Below are 25,341 nucleotides of genomic sequence, written 5' to 3'. Positions count from 1 at the left end.
GGAGACATTTGAGTTTCATGTTCTTCCTTCCCTCTACGCTTCCCTCTCTTCCTTCCTTCTCAAACTGCCTCAGGCAATATTCAGATTCCCTGGAACTGCTGTGCTGCGGGCTTGGGGCTGGAAAGGAACTTAAAGGTTATCCCATGGCATGGGCAGGGACACCTTCCACTATCCCAGCTTGCTCCAAGCCCTGTCCAGCCTGTCCTTGGGCACTCCCAGGGATGGAGCACCCACAACAATTCGTGTTCTGTTAACAGAAAAAACAACCCTGATTTTTTTTTTCTCGTTGTTATTGTTATTTAATTTATTTTACAACACACAAACACATCAGTGTACAACACAGTAATAAAAAAAAAGAGCAAAAAAAAGCCTGAACCATTACAAACGGGTCAGGAGGGTGAGGGTTGGCAGGGCCAGTGGCAGGGCGGGCTGGGCTCACTGGGCAGGCACGGCCAGGCAGGGCAGCAGCGGCGGCGCCTTGCGGCTGCGCTCGGCCGACATGTGCTCCAGGCGCTCCGTGTAGAAGCCATTGAAGTCCAACCTGGGGGACAGAACACACCTGGGCAGGGCTGGTGGCAGCAGGAACCCCCCCGGGACACCCACAGGGTGCTCTGGTCACCAACTGTTGTCACCAATTGCTGTGGTGTTGTAACAATTGCTGTCACCAGTTGTTGCGGTGTTGTTTTGAGGGTCCCCAGGACAAGGCGAGAGATGAGACTCTGACTCCCAAGTTCTCACCAGCCTTCTCAACTAGAAGGGTGATTTATTATTTTATGATATTCTATTATATTAAAATAAAATTACCTACTAAATCTATACTAAAGAAAGAGAAAGGATACATCAGAAGGTTAGAAAAGAATGATAATAAAAACCTGTGACTGACCAGAGAGTCGGACACAGCTGGCTGTGATTGGTCATTAATTAAAAACAATTCACATGGAACCAATCCAAGATGCACCTGTTGGTGAGCAACCTCCAAACCACATCCCAAGCAATCAGATAACTATTGTTTAAATCTCTTTTCTGAGGCTTCTCAGCCTCTCAGGAGATTTTTCAGAAAATACCACAGGGACACCAGGGAGCCCTGTCCCTGCACGGGACGTGTGCTGTGCCATGGGGGTGGTGACAGCTGCTCTGTGCCAAGCCTTTGACAGGGAAATGCATCAGGAATCTGTCCCAAACACACTGGGAAGGACCAAATGCCCACAGCTCCTCTGCAGGCCACCCAGCACCAGGAAATGCTGAGGTTCCCATCCCCACCATTCCCTGGCTAACACCAGGATGCTCCCCATGAATCCACAACTCACCAACACCAGCACGTGGCCAGAAGGTGCTCAGCCACAGGGGACACTTGGAAAAGCCTCTCCAAAGCACTCACCACCAGGGGCACCACCACAACCCCACCTCCCTGGTCATCCAGAGTGATGCCACCCAGCCCCAAGCCTGCTGGGACCTTCCCTTGGCACAGCCCAGAGCAGCCCCAGCCTGTGCAGCTCGTGTGCCCTGGATCACTGAGCAGGCAGGCAGTGACAGCCCATGAATCACACCAAAGTTACTCTCTCCCTTTCTCAAATTAGGCTGCTCCAGTACCAACTGAATGGGCACAATATTTGAGTTTCATGTTGCTTAACAACCTCACACAAACGGCAACAAATTGTTCCTTGACATTTTTTGGTGCCTGCAGAAAACAGAGCCTCGACAGATGGAATTTATCTGTTGCTCTCTCCTGGCTGAAAAGCTTTACATTGCCTTCATCCCCGAGGAGTTGAACCAGGGAAACCTGACACTGAGGTGAGAGCTCTGGGCAAGTTTTGCTTCAAACACAAGGCCAGGACTCGCTGCTTTGAGCACCTGCTCCATTTCTAAAGCTGCTGCATGCCCAGCTCAGTGACTGGCAGGTTTTGCTTGGCTTCCCTTTCATCTGTTTTTAGTTTCAAGTGATCCCTGATAACCATTTCTTCAGAATCTCTGTGGTGTTCCCTCAGCATGTGCTTACGTGCCAGTTTCTTGTTTTGTGGTGAGGTTTGCACCACTCCACGTCCTGGTGACCTACTCTGAGCTCAGCTACCTCCACACTGGTAAGGGAAGGATGCTGGTAACCACACTGATTTAGGAGATTTCTAAGAATGAGGACTTAACTAATCCTGCTGACAGAGCCCTCTCCACTGTAGCTCTACTCCTTTTCTCTCCTGGGATGTGTTGCAGTGGCTGGAGAGTTCCTGCACTCCCAAGGGAAAGGCTGGAGCTGGCCCAGGGGAGGGTTAGGTTGGATTTTAGGGAAAGGTTCTTCCCCCAGAGGGTGCTGGGCACTGCCCAGGGAATGGGCACAGCCCTGAGGCTGCCAGAGCTCCAGGAGAGCTTGGACACTGCTCCAGGGTGGGATTGTTGGGGTGTCTGCAAGATCCTTGTTGGGTCCCTTCCACCTCAGGAGATTTTCTGATTCTAGCCCATGACACACTGAGCAGGGCTTGGGCACAGCAGAGATCTGTCACCTGTGAGCTCTGGAGGAAACCCTCTGCATCTCCATCTCCTGTTGCTTGATGCCACAAATAAAATGTCTCAGTTACTCAGTACCACAAAATGAGTAAGTGCTAACCAGGATCAAGTAAATGATGAGCAAGTACCAGAACTGTGAATTTTGTTATTTATCTGACATGTTGATGATCCCTGTTGGAAAGCAGTCCCATAAAAAGGTTATAAATTAGAAGAAAAGTGTGGTGTGTCTTACAAACTCTTCCTTATAAACTCTCTCAAATATGTTATTTCAGATGGCAACTGTCTCCACTCTGCTTCCCAGGTTCCTGTTGCCATAGAGCCCAGGCCTGGAGCCAGCAATCCCTCCAACCTGAATGGGAGCTAAATGTCACCTCTGGGTGACATTCACTGTGGGGCTCCCACCCTTTCACCAGCCCTGAGCAGGGACTGGAAAGGTCCCTTGGGCTGTTCACACCCAGGATTTCTGCTGAGGAATTGGGGACATCTGGGTTGACAGGAAAGGTTCCATGGGCTGTTCACACCAGGATTTCTGCTGAGGAATTGGGGACATCACACAGGAAAGGTCCCTTGGGGTGTCACACCCAGGATTTCTGCTGAGGAATTGGGAACAACAGACAGGAAAGGTCCCATGGGGTGTCACACCCAGGATTTCTGCTGAGGAATTGGGGACACCTGACAGGAAAGGTCCCTTGGGCTGTTCACACCCAGGATTTCTGCTGAGGAATTGGGGACATCACACAGGAAAGGTCCCTTGGGCTGCTCACACCAGGATTTCTGCTGAGGAATTGGGGACATCAGACTGGAAAGGTCCCTTGGGCTGCTCACACCAGGATTTCTGCTGAGGAATTGGGGACATCAGACAGGAAAGGTCCCTTGGGCTGCTCACACCAGGATTTCTGCTGAGGAATTGGGGACATCAGACAGGAAAGGTCCCTTGGGCTGCTCACACCAGGATTTCTGCTGAGGAATTGGGGACATCAGACAGGAAAGGTCCCATGGGCTGTTCACACCAGGATTTCTGCTGAGGAATTGGGGACATCAGACAGGAAAGGTCCCATGGAGTGTCACACCCAGGATTTCTGGGTTGACAGGAAAAGTCCAGCAACTCCAGTGTCTTGGTGAAGACTCAAGTGGTCCCAGAGAGTTCAGTCTAGGGGGGGACATGACAGTGGTGACAGCCCTGGTGGCATAAGGACAGGGACATGGGAACAAAGGGAGGGCAAAGCAGCCAGACCCTCCCCTGAGCCTCTGGGTGCAGCTGGGTCACTGTCCAGAGCACACACCACAGACAGCAGCACTGCATCATCTGCACCACCACTTCTCCTTTCCCTGAATCAGGAAGTGCTGCTTGCACAACCCAACCTCTCTGTGCTTGGCAGCAGCAGCTGCAGAGCTTTCACAGCTCAGGAGTCACCTGCTGGCCCAGCTGAGCCCCAGAGGGGCTGTGACACTGATGGAGCAGCTCCTGGTGTGGCACCCTGGGCAGGACACACAGCCAGGCTGTCCCACTGTCCTGGCACAGGGGGGCATTCCCACCATGGCAGAGTTGGTAATTTGGTCCTCAGCAGTGTCCTGGCCATGTCCCCTGTGCCCTGGGATCATGGGGTGAGCTGCCATCAAGATCTCCTGGATGGGGAAGTCATGAACATGAACATGAACATTCCCCTCTGTTAGAACTTGTACTGGAGATGGGAAAAATGCTAAAAAAAAAGGATAAAGGAGGAGAGCTGGAGCACTGAGGAGCACTGAATGCTCCTGCCTGGGTGACTCAGCTGCCTGTGGACCCAATCCCTGAATCTAACCCCATCTGGATGCTCCTGTGACACCCAGCAGTGATGGCAGCCAGGGAACAGGGAGAGCTGAATCCTGCCAGCCTTTCCTACAGATGGATCCTGCCTGGAACCTCAACAGCCTGATGATGATGATGATGATGATGATGATGATGATGATGATGATGAGCTGGGGTCTCCAGGGTCATGAAGGGTGACATGAAATGTTGAGAAGCCACAGCAGCCTCTCCCAAAAGGTCCTGCAGAGATTTGGGGGCCCTGGTTAGTCCTGACAGGAACAACACCACAGCCACACAAACAGTGCTTTGGAGGAATTCCAAGATGAGGAGAAGACCTCTGACTCTGGGTACTTCAGAGCTGGAGCCAGCCAGAGTTCTTAGGGCTGTGGAGAAGGGCTCCTCACCCACATTCCCACTTCAGGGGCCCAGCAGCACCCACAGGGGCAGCTCTGGGGGCTGGGAATGCTCCCCTGACAGGGGGTGGAAGCAGGAGAGCTCAGAGCACCAGGCAGCCCTGGGGCACTGCCAGGGGCTGTGCCAACCTGGACAAGGGGCTGGACAAGAAGCTCCCAGAAGAAAAGGACAAGTGGAAGCACAATCTCCTGTGGGAATACTTCACCTAACAAGGGTTTGCAAAGTACCAGCAATCCTGACAGCCCTGACAGATGCTGTCAGAAACAGCACCAGGAGGGGACAACAATCTCCTTAAAAAACATTTGTGAGACATTCCCTCTCTCTCTGCTCTCAGGTGTAGCACATCTCAACAGAGCTGTGGGGGTGTCAGCCACCCAGAAAAGATATCAGTGCAGGTGGACAGGGAACAGAACATCCAGGGTTTTTTTTTTCTTGAAAAAGCAACACCCAGCAGCAAAACTTCCATCTGCTTTCTCTCCCCTCCCATCCTGTGTACCTGATTTTTATGTATTTCTGAAGGAATTCTGATTTCCAAGAAGCTGCTTGTTGAAATAAATGCAATATGGGAACTTAAAATAGACACTTCATGATAAAACCTTTGTGTGATTTTCTCATCTTGGAATGCTAACCCTGTAGTTGGAAATTGGTTTATTCACTGTCTCCACAGTGAGATAACCCCAGGAAAACTAACACTACATTTACAGTATTAATGGCCAAATTTCACACAATTCAGAGGAATGCTTTGGGGTTTTCCTAAAGCCTAGGGTTGAAATGCAAAGCAGAATGGTCTGAGCTGAAAGGCACCTCAAAGCCCATCTCATTCCAACCCCCTGCCATGGGCAGGGACACCTTCCTCTAGCCCAGGCTGCTCAGAGCTCCTAAATAAACACATTTCTCAGCTATAATGAGCATTTCCTGAGCTGAACCTGGGCCCTGGGGAGGGGAATTCACAGAGAGGGAAGGCCTGGCTCACCTGTAGATGATGTTGAGCATGCTGTGCTCACAGTCATTGGTGCTGTACACGCTCAGCTTGTCCAGCAGGTCCAGCAGATGTGTGGAGAAATTGCTGTCAAACTTGTTGATGGTGGCTTCAAAGCCAGATGTGAGGTGCAGGCTGTCAGCATGCTCTGCTAAAAGCTGCCAAGACAAAGGCAGAGTGGCCCCATGTGGGTGCTGACCTGCACACAGTGATTCCCTCCATTCCCTAACCCACCCAAAAGCACTGCCAGCAAACTTCACTCTGAAATAAACCTCTCCAAGTCCTTGGTAGCTAACAGCCCTGCTGTGCCCAGCCTGGGAGAAGCCCAGAGCAGATCCCAGCTGAGTTATCCACAGATAAATGCTGCCACTGCTCATTTTCAAGCAGGAGGAAAAGGCAGCAGGCAGAAAATGTGTGTTGCCTATGACAGGCTGTGACCTCTGGAGCTCTGTGACTGCATGGTGATGCAGTGTGTGCCAGAGGGACAGCAGGATCTGCCAGCCACAGAGCAAACCCCCTGTGCATCCAGACAGAGAAATATGGACAGGACAGATCCCCCAGGTGTGAAAGCCATGGACTGCAAACAGCCCTGCTCACACTCTGGGAATGGTGAATTGCTGGCATTTTCAAAGCCTGGATGTGGCTCTGCACAGCTGAAAACACAAGTGGAACTCAAACACCAGTGCAGGGACTGCAGTGGGAGAGACAGGGTCTTCAAAGCAGCCTTTGAGAACTCCAGCAGAGCTCCACACTGCCCACAATTCCACAAAGGTTGTGGTTTTGGGGCCAGAGGTGGTCTAGAAACCAGGAAGGGCTACCTGCACATTGCCACCCTGGCCAGAGTGTCCCACCTTGTTGGTCAGCTTCTTCTTGGCAGCCTCCTCAGCACGCTCCTCCTCGGTGGGAGGGCCCAGCATGGTGCCGTGCTCCAGGGTGAGCCTCTCCATCTCACTGTCCAGCTTCATGCTCTGGGTGAACCTCTGCCAAGGGGACAGCGTTGGGGACATGGTTACAGCTCATCTCTTCCTTTGTGGCACAGCACAAGGCTCAGCTGTGCCCACCCCAACTCCCTGGAGAGCTAACTGTGAGTCTGAATTCAGCATGCAGGTCTGAGGCTGGAAATGAGGGTGTGGATTCTGTTCCCATCTGTCAGAGGTGGGGCAGTTCTCTGCTGTTAACTGGGCAGTTTTGTTTATCTCTTCCACAACCCATCCTCCCTCCAGGAGACCTCTGCTATTCATGGGCCATTAATTATTATCTCCTGTCCATGGGCCATTAATTATTAATTATCTCCTGTCCATGGCCAGTGAGTGTCCCTGCAGGGCTGATCCAATCCCACCATCCCATGGGGAGATGCTCCGCCCAGGGGAGGAGCCAAGCATTCCTACCTGGATCCAATCTGAGCTTTGGGACCCCACAGCAGCCTCTGCCCCCTGCACTGCCAGAGGAGCAGCTTTCTGCTGCCCTGCATGGCCAGAGGGAGCCCAGGCCCATCTGCAGCAGCCCTGGAGCTGCAGAGGAAAACTCCCCCCTTGTGCAGGATCCCTGCTGCAGCAGAGCCACAGCTGGCACTGCAGGAGGGCTGAGCCCCCCTGGGATGGGGCTGGGACACCCCCTGGCACACAGGGGGCAGGGCATGGTCTGGCTCTGTTTATCTTTTTGTACTATTGCATCTGTATTTTAATTTTCCTAGTCAAGAACTGTTATTCCTATTCCCATATCTCTGCCTGAGAGCCCCTTAATTTCAAAATTACAATAATTCAGAGGGAAGAGGTTTCCATTTTCCATTTCAAGGAAGCTCCTGCCTTCCTCAGCAGACACCTGTCTTTTCAATGCTGGTACACAGATCTCTCACAACCCACTGGAAAGTGAATTTTAGAGAAGCTGTGTGGGCTCCCTGATGCTGGAATGCACCCCTCACCTCACCCTCAAGAGAGATCTCTACAGAGCACTACAACTTACACCTCAACAGAGGGAATTTGGTCCATATGAACCTGATCTCCACATGGAAAAAGGAGAATTTTGTGCAGTAAGAAGCCACAGAAACCATTTAGGAGAGGTGTCAGCTGTGAAGCCCTAAAGCTGCAGACAGAGGGAACAGAGACAAGTCCATGTGGGGTGGCACAGGGACTGTGGCACAGGGAGCCTGTACACACCTGCATGCAGTTGGTGAACATGACACACACAGACATCAGCTTGGAGAAGATCTTGAGCAGCTCTGGGTTGGTGAGCATGCAGTCCTTCAGGCAGTTGTCCAGGAAGCTGGTGTGGTGGCTCAGGACATCGTCAATGTTGGATGCCTGTGACAGGACAGCCCAAAAATGACAAACCAAAAATGACATGCTCTGCCCCAAAGCTGCAGCCCAGCACCCTGCCTCTGCCAGGGACCCCTCAGAGTGAGCAACTCCTGGTGTAGCTCCCAGAAACACCCAGAGATGGAGACTGCACTGCATTGCTGCCTCCAACAGCCCTCACAGGCTTTAAACCTTTCATTTATCACACCAGTGCCCACAAAATGCTTGCTTTGATCACCCAAGCTCTTCCCTGGAAAGGATGGAGCTATCTGCTTTATGAACTTGCATTTCCTTTGTTTTCAAATCTGCTTGTCATGGCCACTCCCACCTCCACAACCTCAGTAAAGTCAGTGAAAACAAGAGCAAAAGGGAAAAACAAATCCTAATGTCAATAAATCTTAAATGTTAATAAACTCATAATTAAAACATACAGGCTATTCAGAAATATCTTTAGGACCCAATAAGGAACTGGGACATGCAGTGTTGGGAGGATTCTGTAGGATTTTTGCTCATCTCTGCTACTCCAACAGGCTGTTTCAGTCTAGAGTTTTAAATGAGAGATTAAAACTCCCTCTCACTCTGCATGGTGCTGAAGCTCAGAACACAAATCAAAGCTTAGCAAAGAACCACAGGACTCAAACATTCTCAGCATCCACACTGCTCCAGCAGGACCAGTGCAGGAAACCCCTGCCACACTTTGGGGATTTTGGAAGGAATTTTGAATGAGTTAGAGATGGACTTCTGAGTTTTCAGATGATGTGGTTTATTGAAGAGTGAGTTTGGCTCACATCTTTATTGTATGGTTTAGAAAGTTACAAGACCCCTAATTACAAGATCTCTTAAGGATTTATTGACCAATAAAACACTGCCAACAAGGATATTTATGTTTTGGACCCAATCCTTAAATATGGACTCATGCTACAGCTCTCTTAGCCAATCATGTTATGACACACAAACTTACAGTACCGCATTCTAAACTTTTTGTTTACCCCTGTAACCACTTTTACTTTTTCTATATCTTAAACTCTAAAACTCTAAACTTTCCTCTTCTTAACTTAACATGCTTTAAACTATAAATCCACATTCTCACTTCTAGCACCTAAGTTTGGAAGCCTTTTCCAAGATCTCAGATCAAATCCTGTCTTTAATTCTAAGCTTTAGTTTACAAGCCCAAAGTTCTGAGAATTCCCAGCATTTTGGAACCCACACCACATCCCTTTAAGCTACTGCAGAACAGGGACAAGTGCAGCTTTCTAATGAAGATGATGATGAAGTTGTGTTGATGAAGACAGTGATGTTGTGCAGATGAAGATCCCAGCCACAATTTTAGGAAGAGAGCACCTCTCTTTAGGAAGAGAGAAGTGTGACAAATAAAATGTACTACATGAGACCAGTGAGGATCATCCTTTTCCCCCCTAAAATACAAATTAAAGGAGAAAACAGGGACAGGATAACTTCAACAACAGCCTCCATGCAAGTACAGTAAACTGAATGATGTATTTCACAAACCTAAACTTGCAACAAAATTAAGAAATAAGTACAATTCCCAGATTATCCAGGAGCTTGACATATGAACCCTTTCTCATTCAGAAGTTCTGCCAAGAATGTGCAGAGACACTCACAATCCTAGACCTGCTCCCTCCTGTGAATTCTCCAGGAAAAAAAAAACATAACAGGGCATGAAAATGTTGGCAGGCTGACCCCCAAAACCTCCTGAGGGCACAGGAAGAGCTAAGGCAGGATCAGATGATGCTGAAGATCCACAAGGGCTGCCAAGAGAGCTGATTGCAGGGGTGTTGGGTGGTTTGGTACCTCAGAGGAGTGTTTTGTGTTTTTCAGGGTGTAAGAGGAAAAAGATGCACAACCCAGAAGCATCTGATCACAAGGTGACTACCAGAGGGAATGATGATGATGATGATGATGATGATGATAATGGTATTTTTTAAACCAAGCATTCCCTGCCTGCCAGTCCTTGGCAGTTTCATGGAAGGGAAAGCACAGGCTCTACTTTAGGAGCACTGTAACCCAGCCAAGGAATCAGCTGGAGATGCCTGGACTGGCTTATGACCTTTGCATCCACCTTCCTTTTGCACAGCTCTCTCTCTCCCCTGTGGATGGGAATGTTGAGCAGAACCTGCCTTTACATAACAGGGAGCAGAGTGAGACAGGAGGATGCAGCACAGGAAAGGGATGTATGACTAATCAAGCAGAAAGGTGGTGCAGAACAGCAGCACTCTGCAATGTGGCAGGAACAGCAGCTCCCAGATATTTTAATGCCTCCAAAAAAACCAACAGACAGCTGCAGTTACTGAAATTAGGCCTTCCATTTGTTAAGCCTTCCATTTCCAACTTCACTCACCAGCTTCAGGTTCTTCTCCAGGATGTGCCATGTTGGCTCCATCACTTCAAACATCATGTAATACTGGATATTCTGCACAAAATTCAGCATCCGCTGCCGCAGTGTGAAAGCACCAGCAAACCTCGGGGAGAAATCACACCCACACAGCTCAGAGCTAGCAAATGCCACTGAGAACTAGCACCAGCCTTGCACAGCCAAGCACAGAGCTAAATATTTCTGTCCTAGCAAATGCCTTGCTGCACTGTGAGAGGGATTGTAGTCACTGCAAACCAGCTCTGAGTATTTTTCAATTAGTAGAGTCAGAGTTTTGAACCTGGCATAGGCTTTAAATATTTGTTCGTACAAAACTAAAATTTTGATATTAAATGTTAAAGCAACTTTACAAACAGCTATTGAGTGAAACCTAAAATGTTACAAATTGATGTCTCTGAGCCTGTAAGACATTTGTAAGGATCTTTTTCAGCTCAGTATTGTCTGAGCTATGTCATGAGGTATCTAATTAGCAAGAAGGAGACCCAAAACTGAAAAAAAAACAAATAAAAAGCTGTACCACTTAGCTGAATGCAGGGAGAATTGCTTGGCTGTCTTATTGCTGATCCAAACATTGCACAGCTGCCTTTCCACGTGCTTGCAGTAGAACATGTGTCTGAAAAGCATCTGGTACCTTGTCAGTGCTTTCCTGGAAAGAAAGGAGAAGCCCATGCAGATTTTGAAGTCCTGCTCTGATTGACAGACCAAGCTGTGAAGGCTGAGGCTGCTCAGAGGTAAAGAGACTTTACACAATATGTTCCTCACGCCTTCAGACACACACAGATCTGCACTGAACCAAAGCAAGAGAGCCACATTTGCAACCCCCCCCCAAAGAATTCCTCTCCAAGGAGACCCTCCTCCATATTTCCTGCCAGTGGGTTCATCACCAGCCTCCTTAATTCCCTCCAGTTCCAGGCAGGGGTCACTCACATGGGCTGGGAGGGAAGGTGCAGACACTGTGGTCACCATGCTAAGGCTGAGATGGTCACCCAAGAATTCACCAGGATTTTAGAATTTAGCCAGATTTTCCAAAAAAAAGGGGAGGCAAAGCTGTAACCAAGCTCCAGGCAGCATTACCCCAGCAGCAATGCACTGTCACAAGCAGATGGGGCTGCTTATTTATAGCTCTGGGACTGGATTCAGGTCTGTGCTCAGACACTTGGGCGTAGGTGTCTGCAGAGCTCCAGTCGATACAGTTCAGGAAACCTTACCAAAATCCTATTTTCACTTCCATAGCTACCACCAGAGCTAACACACTGTGTTGGGAAGGAAGAGACAAAATCCCAAAAGCGTCGCGCCGTTGGGAAAGTCTCACCGATTCAATGGAATTTTTCAATGGAAGAGGGGAAATTAAGGGAGGAGTTAATTGCTGGCATTCAGCAATTTGGAATCTGCCACTCTGCTCACTCAGTGCTGCTTGTCCCATTTGCTTGTGGCTCACAGCAGTGTTTTCCCAGGGAAACAAGAAGCAAATTCCTGCAGAATTCCATTTGGACCCTCACAGCTCAGTTAAATGCAAAATAGCCTGTTAGAGTAGCAACAGCCTGAATTCTTTGAGTCTGCAACCAGAGATAGCAGAAAGCGTGCTTTCTTCTGCTCTCCAGCTTTGAGGAATGTTTGATTCCTGCATGAAAGGCCTCTTGGGAGAGTACCAGTCTGTTTTTCCCTCAGTGGAATGATGCCTTACCTGTTTATGATGAGGGACAGAGGCCACTTCACAATGTAGTCGAAGGAAAAGGCCTCCAGGCCGCTGAGGGTGAGCTCTGTGGGCTCTGCACTGATGATGGCTTTCTCCTGCTTTGTCTCTATGGCCAACACCCTCAGCAGCTGTGTGATGAGGTCATGGGGCATCAAGTCAATCTGTAAGGGAAGAGCAGGGAAAAGATGAAGCCACAGGACACCCAGAGCTGCTGCGGCACAACAGCAAGGTGCCCAAGGTCAGAGTCACTGCTGTCACACCAACCTAGGAAGCAGCAGGTTCTCACAGGCACAACACAGATCTCCCACACCTTCTGCTCAAAATCAATTTATCTTCTGCTTCCACCCATTCTCACCTTTAAATCATCCTTGAAGGGGTCAGTGTTGGCTGTGCTCATTCTCAGGGCTAATTCCAGCAGAGCCTCCAGCCTTGTTGTTATGATGTCATCCACGGGCTTCTTCAGTTCCTCCTCTGTCAGATCCATGAAGTGAACAAAAAAGTCCCCTTGATCCATCAGGAAATAGTGTTTTATAGATCTGCTCAAGAAAATGAAAAGATAATTGATGACTTTTCTTAAAGTTAAGCCATATCAAACCTAAAGGAACAAATGCAATTAATTCAACGAGCCTGGGGGGTTTGAGCACAAAATATTTCTCTTTCTGGAGAGCACACACAGCCATAAATAACCAGTTTGGAGACCAGGCTTTTATGGATGTCTCCTCCTCCCTACCTCCTCAGTCAGGACACTTCTGTGCAGTCAGATCAGGACTGCTGCTGTTGTTTTTTGCCTAGAAAAATGAAAAAAAATCCAAAACTCCTAGGTGTGCTGTGTGCAGGCTCCTACTGCTGTCCTGAACAATTCCCAGATCTGCTCCAGCCAAGGGGCAGCTGCCAGTTCTGAGCAGAATCCTGCCTTCCTCTCAACACACATCTGTGTTAATTTTTTAAAATCCAGCAGACTTTTGCTGTAACAGGACACATGAACTCTGATGTTCACCTGGCACCAGGAAGTGTTCCCTGTGGTGGGCACAGAGCTTGGAAGCAGTTCTGAGGTGAGCCTGAGGACTAACCAAGTGCCTGGTCAGAGATGACACATGATAACTGCAGGCTTTGGAGCAAAAACAGGAGCACAGCCATAACACAGGGTGGCTCCACACTCCTGATCTGGGCTAGACAAAGCCCTGACCTAGTTTTGGCAACAGCCTTCCAAAGAAGTTGGACCAGAGATCCCCAACATCTTTCCCACTCAACATTTCTATCATTTTAGACTTTTTTTTCCTCCTCTCCAGGGAAAAAAAACCCCAAATCTTATTTTTTAGGTCAACCTTTCTAAATGGAAATAGAGAGAACACCTTGGCAATATCCCAAGAGAACAGAGCTAACTTCAAAAATTTATGTCCCTTAGCAGAACCAATCTATTTATCATGCATTTAATAAAATAAATCCAACCTTAGGTGAGCCACCAGCTCTTTCTCCTCCATCAGGAAGTCCAGAAGAACTTTGCTGGCATAGTTATATGCTTTTTCTATTTGTTCCACATAGGCTCTCTCCTTTAAAGTGTAGATGACCTCTTTGGCCACAGGGCAGGTGACATCTCGCCCACATTCCCTCACAACATTTAAATATTTCCCTGAAATGAAAAAGAAAGAATGTCCCATATTCATCCCTGCTGTACAGCCAACAGGGAAACTCCCACACCACTCCCTTCAAGAGGAAGATGTGCTGAGAAATGTTTACACTGTGTTGTGCTGAAAGCTGGAAAGGATTTAGGCACTTTTCAAAAGATGATACAGAACTTTAAAAGAGGCAGCTGGTATCACATTTAAGGAGATTTAGAAATGGTTTGGTTTCCCAGTGGTGACAAAACATCTCTGCAGGTGGCCTGGAACTCTTCTCTTGAAGTCACTTTGTGCAAGGATAAGAGGTTGAATGTTTAAATTAACACTCAGTCAAACCTCAGCTCCATCCAGCCAGAAAACCTGCTCACAAAACAGCAGTGAGACAGACAGCTCCCCTTGCTGCTGGGCTCCTGTGCTGCTTCATTTATAAGGTTTGGGGTTCCTTTTAAATCTGACTCTTCTACTGCTCTCAATTCAGCTGGACAACCCCACAAAGTGGCAAGGCATGGTGACATTTCCCTTCTCCTGACACAAGAGCAGCCTGCCTCAGGGTTCCTGTCACAGCAGAAGCACCTACCTGTGCTTAGGATTTTGTCAGCCATTTTCTGCAGGAAGGAGGGGATCTGCTGCTGGACAACAGTGTATCTCTGATCCCAGTACTTGTCATTATAGTCCTCCTGAATCTTCTCCTTCTGCAGCTCGTGCTCCTCCACCATGAACTCACTGAACAGTTAAAGCAGATGTTTAGGGGCAGGAAGTGGCACAATGAGGATTACTGGTTTTGACCTGCAAACTGGGAATGGGATCTATCAGAAATAAGGTCTCATGAGGACATATCCAATCAAGAACTGAAATTTGTCTGTCTGTGAAGCAAGAGGTAAAGCACTATGCAGTGTCTGTGATGATCTGCAATGAGAAACAGAATTTTACAGGGGTCATAAGCCAAGGCTGAACATTATCTGTTTGTCAGTGCAGGGGTGAGGAAACTGGCCTTTGTCACCAGCACAAAGGCATTAATTTCAGATATTTTACCTTCATCTTTGTCCCCACCTTAGGATTCTGAAAATGTGGGAAAGAGAAATGCTGCATAAACTATCAAATACATCAAAATGCTTCAAGTGACTCTACAAAAGCCACAAAACTTCCAAGAGGATTGTTTCAGGCCCCCAGGCAACACAGACTCAACAAAGCAGATCAGAATTCATGAAGTTTTGCATTTAATTTCATTTTGTACTGTTCTTTACCTGTATGGATCATTAATGATGCCTCTATATATCCACTTTTCCAGGATTTCAAAGTAAGGCACGCTGGCTGCCTTGGTTAAATACAGGCACAGCTCCTGGGCCTGGCTGTCCCCTGTGTAATTGAAAGTCTTGTCATGGAGCAAGCTCAGGGTTGATCCTCCCATACATTCACCCTTATCCACAGAAGTAGCTGGAATTAAAAACAAAAACAAAACAACAATATAAGACACTTACAACCTGAAAAGTCCTGAAATAAAATCCCCAGATTGGACATGGCCCCCTGAGCTGCCTGTGTAGCTGTAAGCAAGGGGCTGGACTAGGAATTTCCAGGGATTGTACCCATACAGAGCTGGAGAGGAGTCTGGAAAGGAGCTGAGGAGAGGCAGCAGTGATGGATCCAGCTGATGGGAAGGGCAAGGGCTGTGCAGGCAAAAGGCCCTGAGGTGCCTCCTGACAGCTCCAAAGGCTCATTCACCCCTAGAAGCTGAGTGTTCTTCTCCAGAAGAAGTGCAGTGCCCTCACAAGTACAATTCCCCTGGGCTTTCTTCTTTAATAAAGCAGGAAATCCAAATGGGACATGTCCTGCCTGCTTGGCTACCCTGCAGCTCTCACAACCTGTACATTTTGGAAATTTACCCAGTGAAGCCAGAATCTCCAGGGTCCTCATTGTGGGCTGGATGTAAAACCACAGCTTCTGCAGTGACAGCAGGCCCTGCCTCTGAAGGTGCTCCAGCTGGGTAATTAATATCATGTATTCCTTGATTAGAGTCCTCATGGCTGCAGCCAGAGCATGATTTACCTGTCCATACTCAAAGGAGGACTTCTCCTCTATAAACCTGTAAAAAGCAAAATGAAAACTCTGTCAGGCAATGCAATTTGTGTGATTTTCAGGAAGTTCTGCCTTCAGGACACTGTGCAGGCACACCAGTAAATCCCATGCTGGGAAGCACACCAGTCCCTCTCCCTTATTTCCCATCCCACACTTCCTAGAAGGGAAAGCTGTGGGAAGATGTTTCCTCTCCAGCCACAAGGGAATTAGAACCATTTGTAAAAGCACTGTGTAGAAAGTGGAACCAGCACACAAAGATTCTCTCAGTCCTGGATGCCCAGAGAGGAGCAAAAAGCAGGAAATATGGGGAATTTCATAGCAGAGTGGGAACAGAAGCCAGAATAGGCAGATACACCATAACTGCATTTTATTTGAAATCACCAAGGCTAAGACTGGAAAGAACAAAGCTGTGTGAATGAAAAAGTGAACTGGCAGCACAGAGGAAAAACCCAGCAGAGCTAAAACTGACCCAAATAAATTGTCACTCATTTTATACCCTCTGGTTTAAATTAAGCATGCAAGTTAACACCTACACAATGGCAGATTCTCTATTCTCACAGGAGATCCCCTGACAAAACCCAGCTCAGTACCTGGTGACAGCAGAGTAACTGGCAGCCACAGGAAGAATCCTGGTCACCAACTCCTTGATGGACAAGTCCAGGTTTGGATCAAGTGAGAAGGCTCTGTTCTGCCTGCCCACCAGGGCCTGTGCTGTGATGTACCTGCCATCCACTCCAATCAGCACGTACAGCAAGTCCTCCACAATCATGGATTCCTGGGAGGCCAGTGGCAAAGTGCCTGTTCCCAAAGAGGAGACAAAAAAAAAAAAAGACAAAAAAAAAGGACAAAATGTGCCACCTGTTTCAGCCTTGTACTTTGATTTCCTGGAGAACAGAATCCTTTGCTCACTCCTACCCAAATCCAGCAGGAAAATCCTCCCACCCAAAAGTGCCCAGTTACTTCCAACACCAACAACTTCCCCAACCTGCCACCAAAATATTCAAATACCCAGAAAACAGCCCAAAGAAAAGAAGTGCCAAGAGCCAAGTTTTGCTGAGTGTGAACATCTGGACAGCATTTCTGAATGAGAACAAAACACCACAAATGAATGCAATTTCCCCTGTGTTCCACATACCTATTGGTACTGTTGTGTCAGTGCTTAGGCTGGTGCCAATTAAGAAATCCCCAATGAGTGCAGGTCTCTCATACACCCAGGATGGAAATACTGGAATGGGCTGCCCAGAATTCTTCTTGTTCTGCTTATCCCGGAGGATTTTTCGTGTAAGCTCGAGAGGCTGTTGGAGAAAGAGAGAGAGGGAAAGAAAGGAAAAAAACCAGGAGACTTTCAGAAGTCCAAGAAATGTTGAATTTCAAGGAGAAATTGACTGCAGACCAATTGAAGGACTTGAGAACAGAAAGGAGAGTGGCTGGTATTTCAGTAGCATGGTGGAGGGTTTAATTTCTCAGTGCCACCTAGTCAATTTGTCCAACTGCTGCAAAAAAAAGCATATGTTTTCATATATTTGACCTTTTTATGTGTGGGTACATCAAATAATGCCTTTCTGCATCTGTCCCCACTGGCTTGGGTGCTGGGGCACACCCAGGGAAGCAGAATGGGGACATGCACAAGGAGCAGGCAGTGATTGCTGGTTTGGAGACAGCACCAAACTCCTTCCAGAAGCACCAGCATCCTGTTCCAGGGGCACTGAGCACCTCTGAACTCAATGCCAAATGCAACCCAGACAAATCCACCCCCAGAGAGCTGGAAAATGATGGAGTTTTTTTGCTCTGAGTGGGAGTTGGCGAAGGAAGTGAGCTCTTGAAGACTGAAAGACTCTCCCACCCCCAGCTCTGACACTAAAATAAATGGAGTGCAGGATCAATCATCAGCTGGGGAAGCTTGTGAGATGCACAACCCACGTGAACATTTGCAGGCCCAAGTGCACAAAGCCAGGGCTGGTGAAGGCCATTGCAGAAACTGCACAGATGTGAGTGTGTGTGTGAGAAAAGGGATAAGCACAGGCTCATTTGACTTTCTTATTTGCATCATGTGTGGGTGATCTGCTGAAAGGACCTTGATTTCCTCTGCTCCCCTCACAGAACTGGGACTTGGATGTGGAGAAATAGGAAGCATCAAGCAAGGTGCCAGCAATTCAAAGGATGGCTAAACCTATTAAACTGCAAATCTCAGTTGGTTGTATGAACATGTTCTGCTTGGGAGAAGGGCAGCCACCAGTGGGTCTTCCCAAATGGCAGGCAGGAAAAATTTCTTCTCTGAGAGAGTGGTTAATCACTGGCACAAGCTCCCCAGGGAAATGGTGGTGTCACCACCTCTGGAAGTGCTCAAAACATGGGCAGAAATGGCAGCTGGGGACATGGTTTAGTGGGCATGGTGATATTCAGTCCAGGGTTGGACTTGATGACTTTCTGATTTTATTCTGTAACAAGAGGCACTATATTTATTCTATATGTTTATTCTCTGTTTATTTCTCTGATTTTATTCTGTAACAAGAGGCACTATATTTATTCTATATGTTTATTCTATGTTTATTCTATAACAAGGGCTCTTCTGTTGCAGTTCAACCAGCTCTAGTGTAACTTTGTTAACTGGCAGAGGTCAAGAAAGGCAACATTTTGGCTATAAAGGACACATCCACCTGAAAGGGAACACTAAACTTTGCCCACCTCCATGAATCCTGGACCAAAACTGGTCCAAGCACTAACTCCAATCCCTGCATGATCATCTCTCTGTCAGTGCCAAGCAATCCCAGGGCAGATGGCACAGCACTTGTGCCTCTGGTGACAAAGCACAAGCCACAGGGACATGAATCACCTTCTCTCTGCAACTCAAAATTCAGGTCACTGTCACTACAGGCTTCAACAACAGCCTGGAGAAAGCTCCCAGGGCTGAGAACCAACCCTCAGGTGGCACCCAACAGCCCTGGCACAGGGTGGCAGCTTGCCACTGTCATGGTGGGGAACCTGCAGCTGACATCTTGAGCAAGGGCAGTGCCAACAGCCACGGAGCGGGATGAAGGGCTGGACTCTGAGCTCCACAAACACCTCCAGCTCCATCTGTGACCCTCACAGACAGAACATCTGGTCACAGGCTGAGCAGAACCAACACTTCCAAGGAATGTCCTCCTGTCCCAGCCTTTACTGACCCAACAGGCCTGAGCATCAGGGCCTTTAAACACAGTTTCAGCTCTTTAAGTCTGAAGAGACTGCAAATGGAGCAGCAGGGAACACAGATCTTGGCTTGTGATGGCATTTCAATCCCTCTGGCTGTGAACTGCACATCCCAGGGAACGGCACTTCCAGGTCTGTCCTCTTTTAGCAAGTTCACACATAAATCCTGGGAAGAAGATCAGTTTTATCACTGGAAATTCGTCTTCCCCTCATGATCTAAATCACCCACTTGACTCAGATTGTCTGTGAAGGATCAGGATGAGTCAGGCCCAGTGTCTGTGCAGTATTTCAGGGGATGTAGGACAAGGCTGGTCTCATCACTGCTGACAAGGTGAGGGGTTGGACCCTTTGTTTAGGATTTGAGTTCTCTTCCACCATCACACTCATGTAGAGCCCTTCAAGCTGACACCCAAAGCATGGGACATGGAATAAATCCATCCCTCTTGCCATTGAGGGCCTGAAGTGATCTGAGGCTTGTCCCTTGTTAGATTTTGCTGATCAAACATGAGAAGGCACTATGGACCTCTGAGCATCTTTTCTTCTTTCCCCTCTGTCCAAAAACCTCTCCATAAACTTTTGCCCCTCTGCCTTCTACAGCCAAAATATTTTTATCTTGACCCATCAGTTTTTCACCATATTTTTTTCCTCCCTGTCTTGTTTGGCAGGTCAAGCTACCAGAGTGCAGTTTTTTATAATGACAGGAAACAGAATTTGGGATTTAAGTAATAATCAGCCCTTTTGCACTCTGACCTCACAACCCCCTGCTAATGAAATGTTTAACTGTTTGCTAAGCCTGGTTTTCCTCTTCCTTTGTGTCTTTTCCATGATGCCAGGTTGCTCCAAGCCCTGGCCTTGGGATGAAACACCCACAGCTGCTCTGGGCAGCTTGTGCCAGATTCCTCACAGAGAAGAATTTAACTGTGAATTTTACCTTAGAATTACCTCAAAGAATGTAACCTCAACTGACTGGAATAGAAAAAAGCCACTTCTACAAGGAACAGCACCAAGATTTAATACTGCCTGACTACCAGAAGGGCAGATTTTGTGCCCAGAGCCTGGGAAGGAAGGGCTTTGTACCTGCTGTGCACTGGAGCTGGCCGTGACACTGCCCAGCTGCTTGCGCAGCTCCTCCAGCTCCTGCAGAGACATCTTGGAGGTGGAGCAGGGGATGGAGAAATTTGTGCTGCTGCTGCTGCTGCCTGCATTTGCTGCCAGTTCTGCCCTTTCTTTTGCATTTTGCTGCAGGTAGTGGAGTGTCTGTACATAGAGAAACAAAGAAAAGGTTTTGTGAATGCAGGGCAGCACAACTGAAAGCAAGAAACACATGACCATGTGTGAGTCTAACCACAAACTCTGTCCCAGTTTTCCATGTCTTGATGGATTATATCAAGAGGAGCATAACTCTCAGCAAGGCTTTAACAGAACTGCTCATTTGTTGATTTCTACAGATTTCACTGAGCTTTACCATAAATCAAACATTGCATTGTTGCTACTCCTCAACACCCAGTTCTAAAGGAGGAACCAACCTCTTTGTCTTCGGTGAGTTTGGACAGCAGATAAACTAAAGAATCCAGATGTCTTGTGTTTTTAGACTTCAGCTCATCATACTTCTTCAAAAAATCTTCAGGAGTTCGAGAAAACTCTGCTATTTTCACCTGTAAAACAGCAGGTTAATATTAAATGGAGTTATAATTAAAATGAAATGGAATTAGAGCAAACAAGCAGCTCAGGCTACAAAGATGCCAAGTTTCAGACAGAGCTGCAGACTTCATAGCACCTGAGCTTGATTGGTGGATTGCTTTTAAAAATGAAAACAAAAAGATGTCTTATAGCCACAAAAGCTATGTAAGTTATAGAGCTATAAAAGTATGAGTCTGATCATGAGTGCCAGGCTTTAATCTCTAGTATTTGGGAGATATTCAGAAGAAAAAAGTCATGTTTTAGTCATATAATTGCATTTTATACAATTTCCATTTCATCATGTATAGTAGAAGAGCAACCCCAGTGTAGGGAATAATGTGCTCTGACTCCATGGTTTCAGAAGGCTGAACAATTGCTTTATTTAGTTTTACTGTATTACATTAACACTGTACTAAATGACATACTAAAGACATACTATACCAAAGAATAGTATAGTATTTTTAGTATATTATTAGTATTATTAGTATTATTAGTATACTCTGCTAAAGGAGATACTAAAGAAAAACCTGTGACTGTCTGAGACAGGCAGGACACAGCTGTGACCCAACTGACCAAGGAATCAAAACAACTCTCACTGTGGGTAAACAATCTCCATAACACATTCCACATGTGCAACAACAGGAGCAGGGGATAGAAATAAGAATTGTTTTCTCTTCTTCTCTGAGCTTCTCCCAGGAAAAATCCTGGGAGAGAGAATGAATTCTGAACAGAACCTCTGTTCAGAGAATGTGAATACCACAATCATGGAATCAAGGAAAGGTTTGGGTGGGAAGGGAATTTCAGGGTGATCTTGTTCCACAGGCAGGGACGCCTTCCACTATCCCAGGCGGGTCCAAGGCCTGTGGGAAGGGAAGGGAAGGGAAGGGAAGGGAAGGGAAGGGAAGGGAAGGGAAGGGAAGGGAAGGGAAGGGAAGGGAAGGGAAGGGAAGGGAAGGGAAGGGAAGGGAAGGGAAGGGAAGGGAAGGGAAGGGAAGGGAAGGGAAGGGAAGGGAAGGGAAGGGAACTTCAAGGTGATCTTGTTCCACAAGCAGGGACACCTTCCACTATCCCAGGTGGGTCCAAGCCCTGTGGGAAGGGAAGGGGAAGGGAACTTCAAGGTGATCTTGTTCCATGGGCTGGGACAATTTCCACTATCCCAAGTGGCTCCAAGCCCTATCCAACCTCACCTTGGACACTTCCAAGGATCCACGGCCAGCCACAGCTTCTCGGGGAACAACTCCCTCCCAACACCCCACAAAACAACCTCCTTCTTTCAACTTCCCCACACCCCAGTCCTAACATTCCTCCTCTCCCTCAACCACTCCACCTTTCCCCACCCAGAACCGCCACCCCGGACCCAACCATTCCCTCCTTTTCCCATTTTCCCTGGATGGGCACCGAGCTGCTTTGGCATCAGAGGGTGGCAGGACCTTGGCACTGTGGGCAGAGACGTTGGTGGTGACGTAGGGCGTGCGGTTCTTCTGCAGCAGCTCGATGTAGACCTCGGCGCCCTCGCCGCCGTGCACGCGCAGCAGGCTCAGCAGCTCGTTCACGTCGTGGTGGATGCGGAACTCGCTCATGCTGCCACCTCCTGCCACCAGCCCTGGGGACACGGGCAACAGGGGTCATCACACTGCTCCAGGGGAAACAGATTCACCAGGGAAAACAGCCCTGCCAGGGGAAAACAGATCCAGCAGGGAAAACAGCCCTGCCAGGGGAAACAGATCCACCAGGGAAAACAGCCCTGCCAGGGAAAACAGCCCCTCCAGGGGAAACAGATCCACCAGGGAAAACAGCCCTGCCAGGGGAAACAGATCCACCAGGGAAAACAGATCCACCAGGGAAAACAGCCCCTCCAGGGAAAACAGATCCACCAGGGAAAACAGCCCTGCCAGGGGAAACAGCCCCGCCAGGGAAAACAGATCCACCAGGGAAAACAGATCCACCAGGGAAAACAGATCCACCAGGGAAAACAGCCCCTCCAGGGAAAACAGCCCTGCCAGGGGAAACAGATCCACCAGGGAAAACAGATCCACCAGGGAAAACAGCCCTTCCAGGGAAAACAGCCCTGCCAGGGGAAACAGCCCTGCCAGGGAAAACAGATCCACCAGGGAAAACAGATCCACCAGGGGAAACAGATCCAGCAGGGAAAACAGATCCACCAGGGAAAACAGATCCACCAGGGAAAACAGCCCTGCCAGGGGAAACAGCCCCTCCAGGGAAAACAGATCCACCAGGGAAAACAGCCCTGCCAGGGGAAACAGATCCACCAGGGAAAACAGATCCACCAGGGGTAACAGCCCTGCCAGGGGAAACAGCCCCTCCAGGGAAAACAGATCCACCAGGGAAAACAGATCCACCAGGGGAAACAGATCCACCAGGGGAAACAGCCCTGCCAGGGGAAACGGCCCCTCCAGGGAGATGCTTCTGGAATGTGGAGATGTTTGGCTGGGGAAGGAGGAGGAAAGCAAACCAAGCAGGGATACTCCTGGTATGGTTTGGGTCAGAGACTCAAACCCTGTCTCATTCTGGTGCCTCAGGTTTTAGATTTTGTGTTTTTCAGAGTCTGTGCTGCTTTAGTGTGCAGTTCTGAGCTACACACTAAGGGATGGTGAGCTCTCTGCACAGAATAGCTAAATAAAACAATTCCTTCTCTAGCTGGGGACCAAGGACAAATGATCCAAATCTCAGGCCCAAGAGCACAAACAATGTGGGCTGAAGAGAGAAAAACAAGCAGGCTGGGACTGCAATGACCTAAAGCTGTAATTGCACCATTTACTCCAATGTGCAAATGGAGCAGAACTGATCAAAGTGACAGACCCTGAGCCTGGTCATGCATTTTGTGACCATTTTGGTTCACCTTGGGTGCAGCCCTGGCTGGGCTCTTGTGCTGCCCAAGGTGGATCCATGGAGGAGATCCTTTTAATAAATCCCTGCTTTATTCTTTAGCTCTATTCTAGATCAGCCTTCTCAAAGCATCTGTTCCACCCCTGCCATGGCAGGGACACCTTCCACTGTCCCATCCTGCTCCAAGCCCCCTCCAACCCAGCCTTGGACAATTCCAGGGATCCAGGGGCAGCCAGAGCTGCAGCTGGGACAGCTCCAGCCAGGAACTCTAAGTCTGGGGGAGAATCTCAGGTTGAGGCTGGCCAGCAGAGGGTTTTTCACTCAGAAGGAATGCTGGAAGCACTGCTTGGTGTCCTGACAGGCTGACCCTGCTGCTGCTGCTGCTTCTGAAATCACCCCAAAGCAGCTTTCCCCCAACTTTAGCATCATCCTGTTCCACTGCCCACTCACTAACTTCACTCAAACGCTGCAGAATGCTTAAACAATAACTTTAATACTGACACAGGACCCTGAGATGAGCTCAGCAGGTCAGAGCCTGGTGCTAAAAACACCCAGGTTGTGGGGCCAGTCCTGGAATGGGCCATTCACTCCAGAGCTGGACTTGATGATCCTTGTGGGTCCCTCCCAGCTCAGAACATCCTGTGATTCTGTAAATCAGAAACGAGACCCTGAGTCAGGAATCATGGAAATAAATAAGGGAGATTCATGGGACACAGACTGTATCAAGCAGATACAATCCAGATCCATGTATCAAGCACAGGGACACACTTTTGTTTTGCCAAGATCGTGGAATCACTTAGGCTGGAAGGGATCCCTGTGTGAAAAACGCCAATCGCTTGTTTTTAAAGTTTTAAAAGTTTAATAGTAATAAAATGGTTATAAAAATAGTAATACAATTAGAGTAATGATAATTTGGACAATTTGAATCAGGACAATATGAGACAATAGAGGCAAAGAGTTATGGATGTCTGGGTACCTTGTTCTGGGCAAAATAAGCCTGAAAAAGGACCCACGTTAACAGAGGATTAACCCTTAAAAGCAACAGCCTGTTGCATATTAATACACTTTATATATGATGCATAAATTCCATTCAAATACAGGATTCTGTCTGGGCAGTGTCAGCTTCTTCCTCTGAATCATGACAGCGCCTTTGAGGTGGGAAGAAGTTCGTTTCTTCTGATAAGAGGGCAATAAATTCTCCTTCTCTGAAAGATTTGGGTGTCCTGTGGCTGCTATCTCACTGTGAGTCCTTTCTTTAAAAAAAGCATTCTACATAGCATAGTTTCTATTTTAACATTTTGTTATAACCTAAAACTATATTTAGCATATTGCTTAATTAACACAGCATAACTTTCTAACACAACACATATAATATTCATTTGAATATTTGCGAAAAGCCAATCATAAAATACATGCATTTTTCACAGCTGCAAGCCTTGGTCCAACTCTCCACTCAAAACTGACTCACGTTAGAACAGGCTGGTGCAGTTTAAGCTTAAATCTCTTTAAAAGCTCGGCTTCCCCACCACCTGGGGCAGTGATCCTGCAGGGATTTCTGGATGAAGTGTCTGTGGGTCAGGGAATGAGGAGGAGCTGCGGGAGCGGGGCTGCCTCGGCTGAGGGCCTGAGGGGGCACCGCACACTGGAACAGCCAGCGGGGGGATCGCCATTGCCGGGATGACCCTACAGGCCCGGGCAGCACCTCAGCTGCGCCTCATCCCACCCTCCATACCCGGCTCTACCCTATCATACACTATCTATTAATTAAATTAAATTAAATTAAATTAAATTAAATTAAATTTCATCCCATCCCTACCTGCCCGCCCGGAAGTGCCGCCGCTGGCGCCGGGAAGCGCGCCCCGCGCATGCGCTC

The 25,341-nt window shown here is 48.1% G+C and overlaps 1 protein-coding gene across 2 annotated transcripts; it reads right to left on the bottom strand.

Moving 5' to 3' along the window:
• Nucleotides 1–272: 272 nt before the first annotated feature.
• Nucleotides 273–25,328, bottom strand: TUBGCP2 (tubulin gamma complex component 2). Of its 2 annotated transcripts, XM_063164116.1 has the most exons (19): nt 25,285–25,328; nt 23,970–24,115; nt 22,052–22,224; nt 20,468–20,596; nt 20,019–20,198; nt 16,888–17,047; nt 16,343–16,550; nt 15,560–15,759; nt 14,924–15,113; nt 14,257–14,402; nt 13,510–13,690; nt 12,416–12,596; nt 12,049–12,221; nt 10,882–11,010; nt 10,332–10,452; nt 7,835–7,978; nt 6,530–6,658; nt 5,673–5,836; nt 273–541 (listed from the first exon to the last, which is right to left on the bottom strand). In XM_063164116.1, the coding sequence occupies exons 3-19, from the start codon at nt 22,199–22,201 to the stop codon at nt 436–438; spliced, it is 2,691 nt and encodes an 896-aa protein (XP_063020186.1). In that variant the 5' UTR covers nt 22,202–22,224; nt 23,970–24,115; nt 25,285–25,328; the 3' UTR covers nt 273–435. The 2 variants fall into 2 exon arrangements, with proteins under 2 accessions (XP_063020186.1, XP_063020187.1); XM_063164117.1 differs by lacking the exon at nt 23,970–24,115 and having other exon boundaries at nt 25,285–25,302.
• Between the last annotated feature and the right edge of the window lie 13 nt (nt 25,329–25,341).

This window comes from Melospiza melodia, chromosome 9, assembly GCF_035770615.1.
Source record: "Melospiza melodia melodia isolate bMelMel2 chromosome 9, bMelMel2.pri, whole genome shotgun sequence".
Lineage (NCBI taxonomy): Eukaryota > Metazoa > Chordata > Aves > Passeriformes > Passerellidae > Melospiza > Melospiza melodia.
This window is presented reverse-complemented; position numbering and strand designations above follow the sequence as displayed.

Coding starts and splice junctions, on each gene's coding strand:
- TUBGCP2 (XM_063164116.1), bottom strand. CDS start 22,201: ATGAGCGAGTTCCGCATCCACCACGACGTGAACGAGCTGCTGAGCCTG. Junction 15,114..15,559: donor GGAGATTCTGGCTTCACTGG/GTAAATTTCCAA, acceptor TTTTAATTCCAG/CTACTTCTGTGGATAAGGGT. Junction 10,453..10,881: donor TCCCTGCATTCAGCTAAGTG/GTACAGCTTTTT, acceptor TTTCTCCCCGAG/GTTTGCTGGTGCTTTCACAC.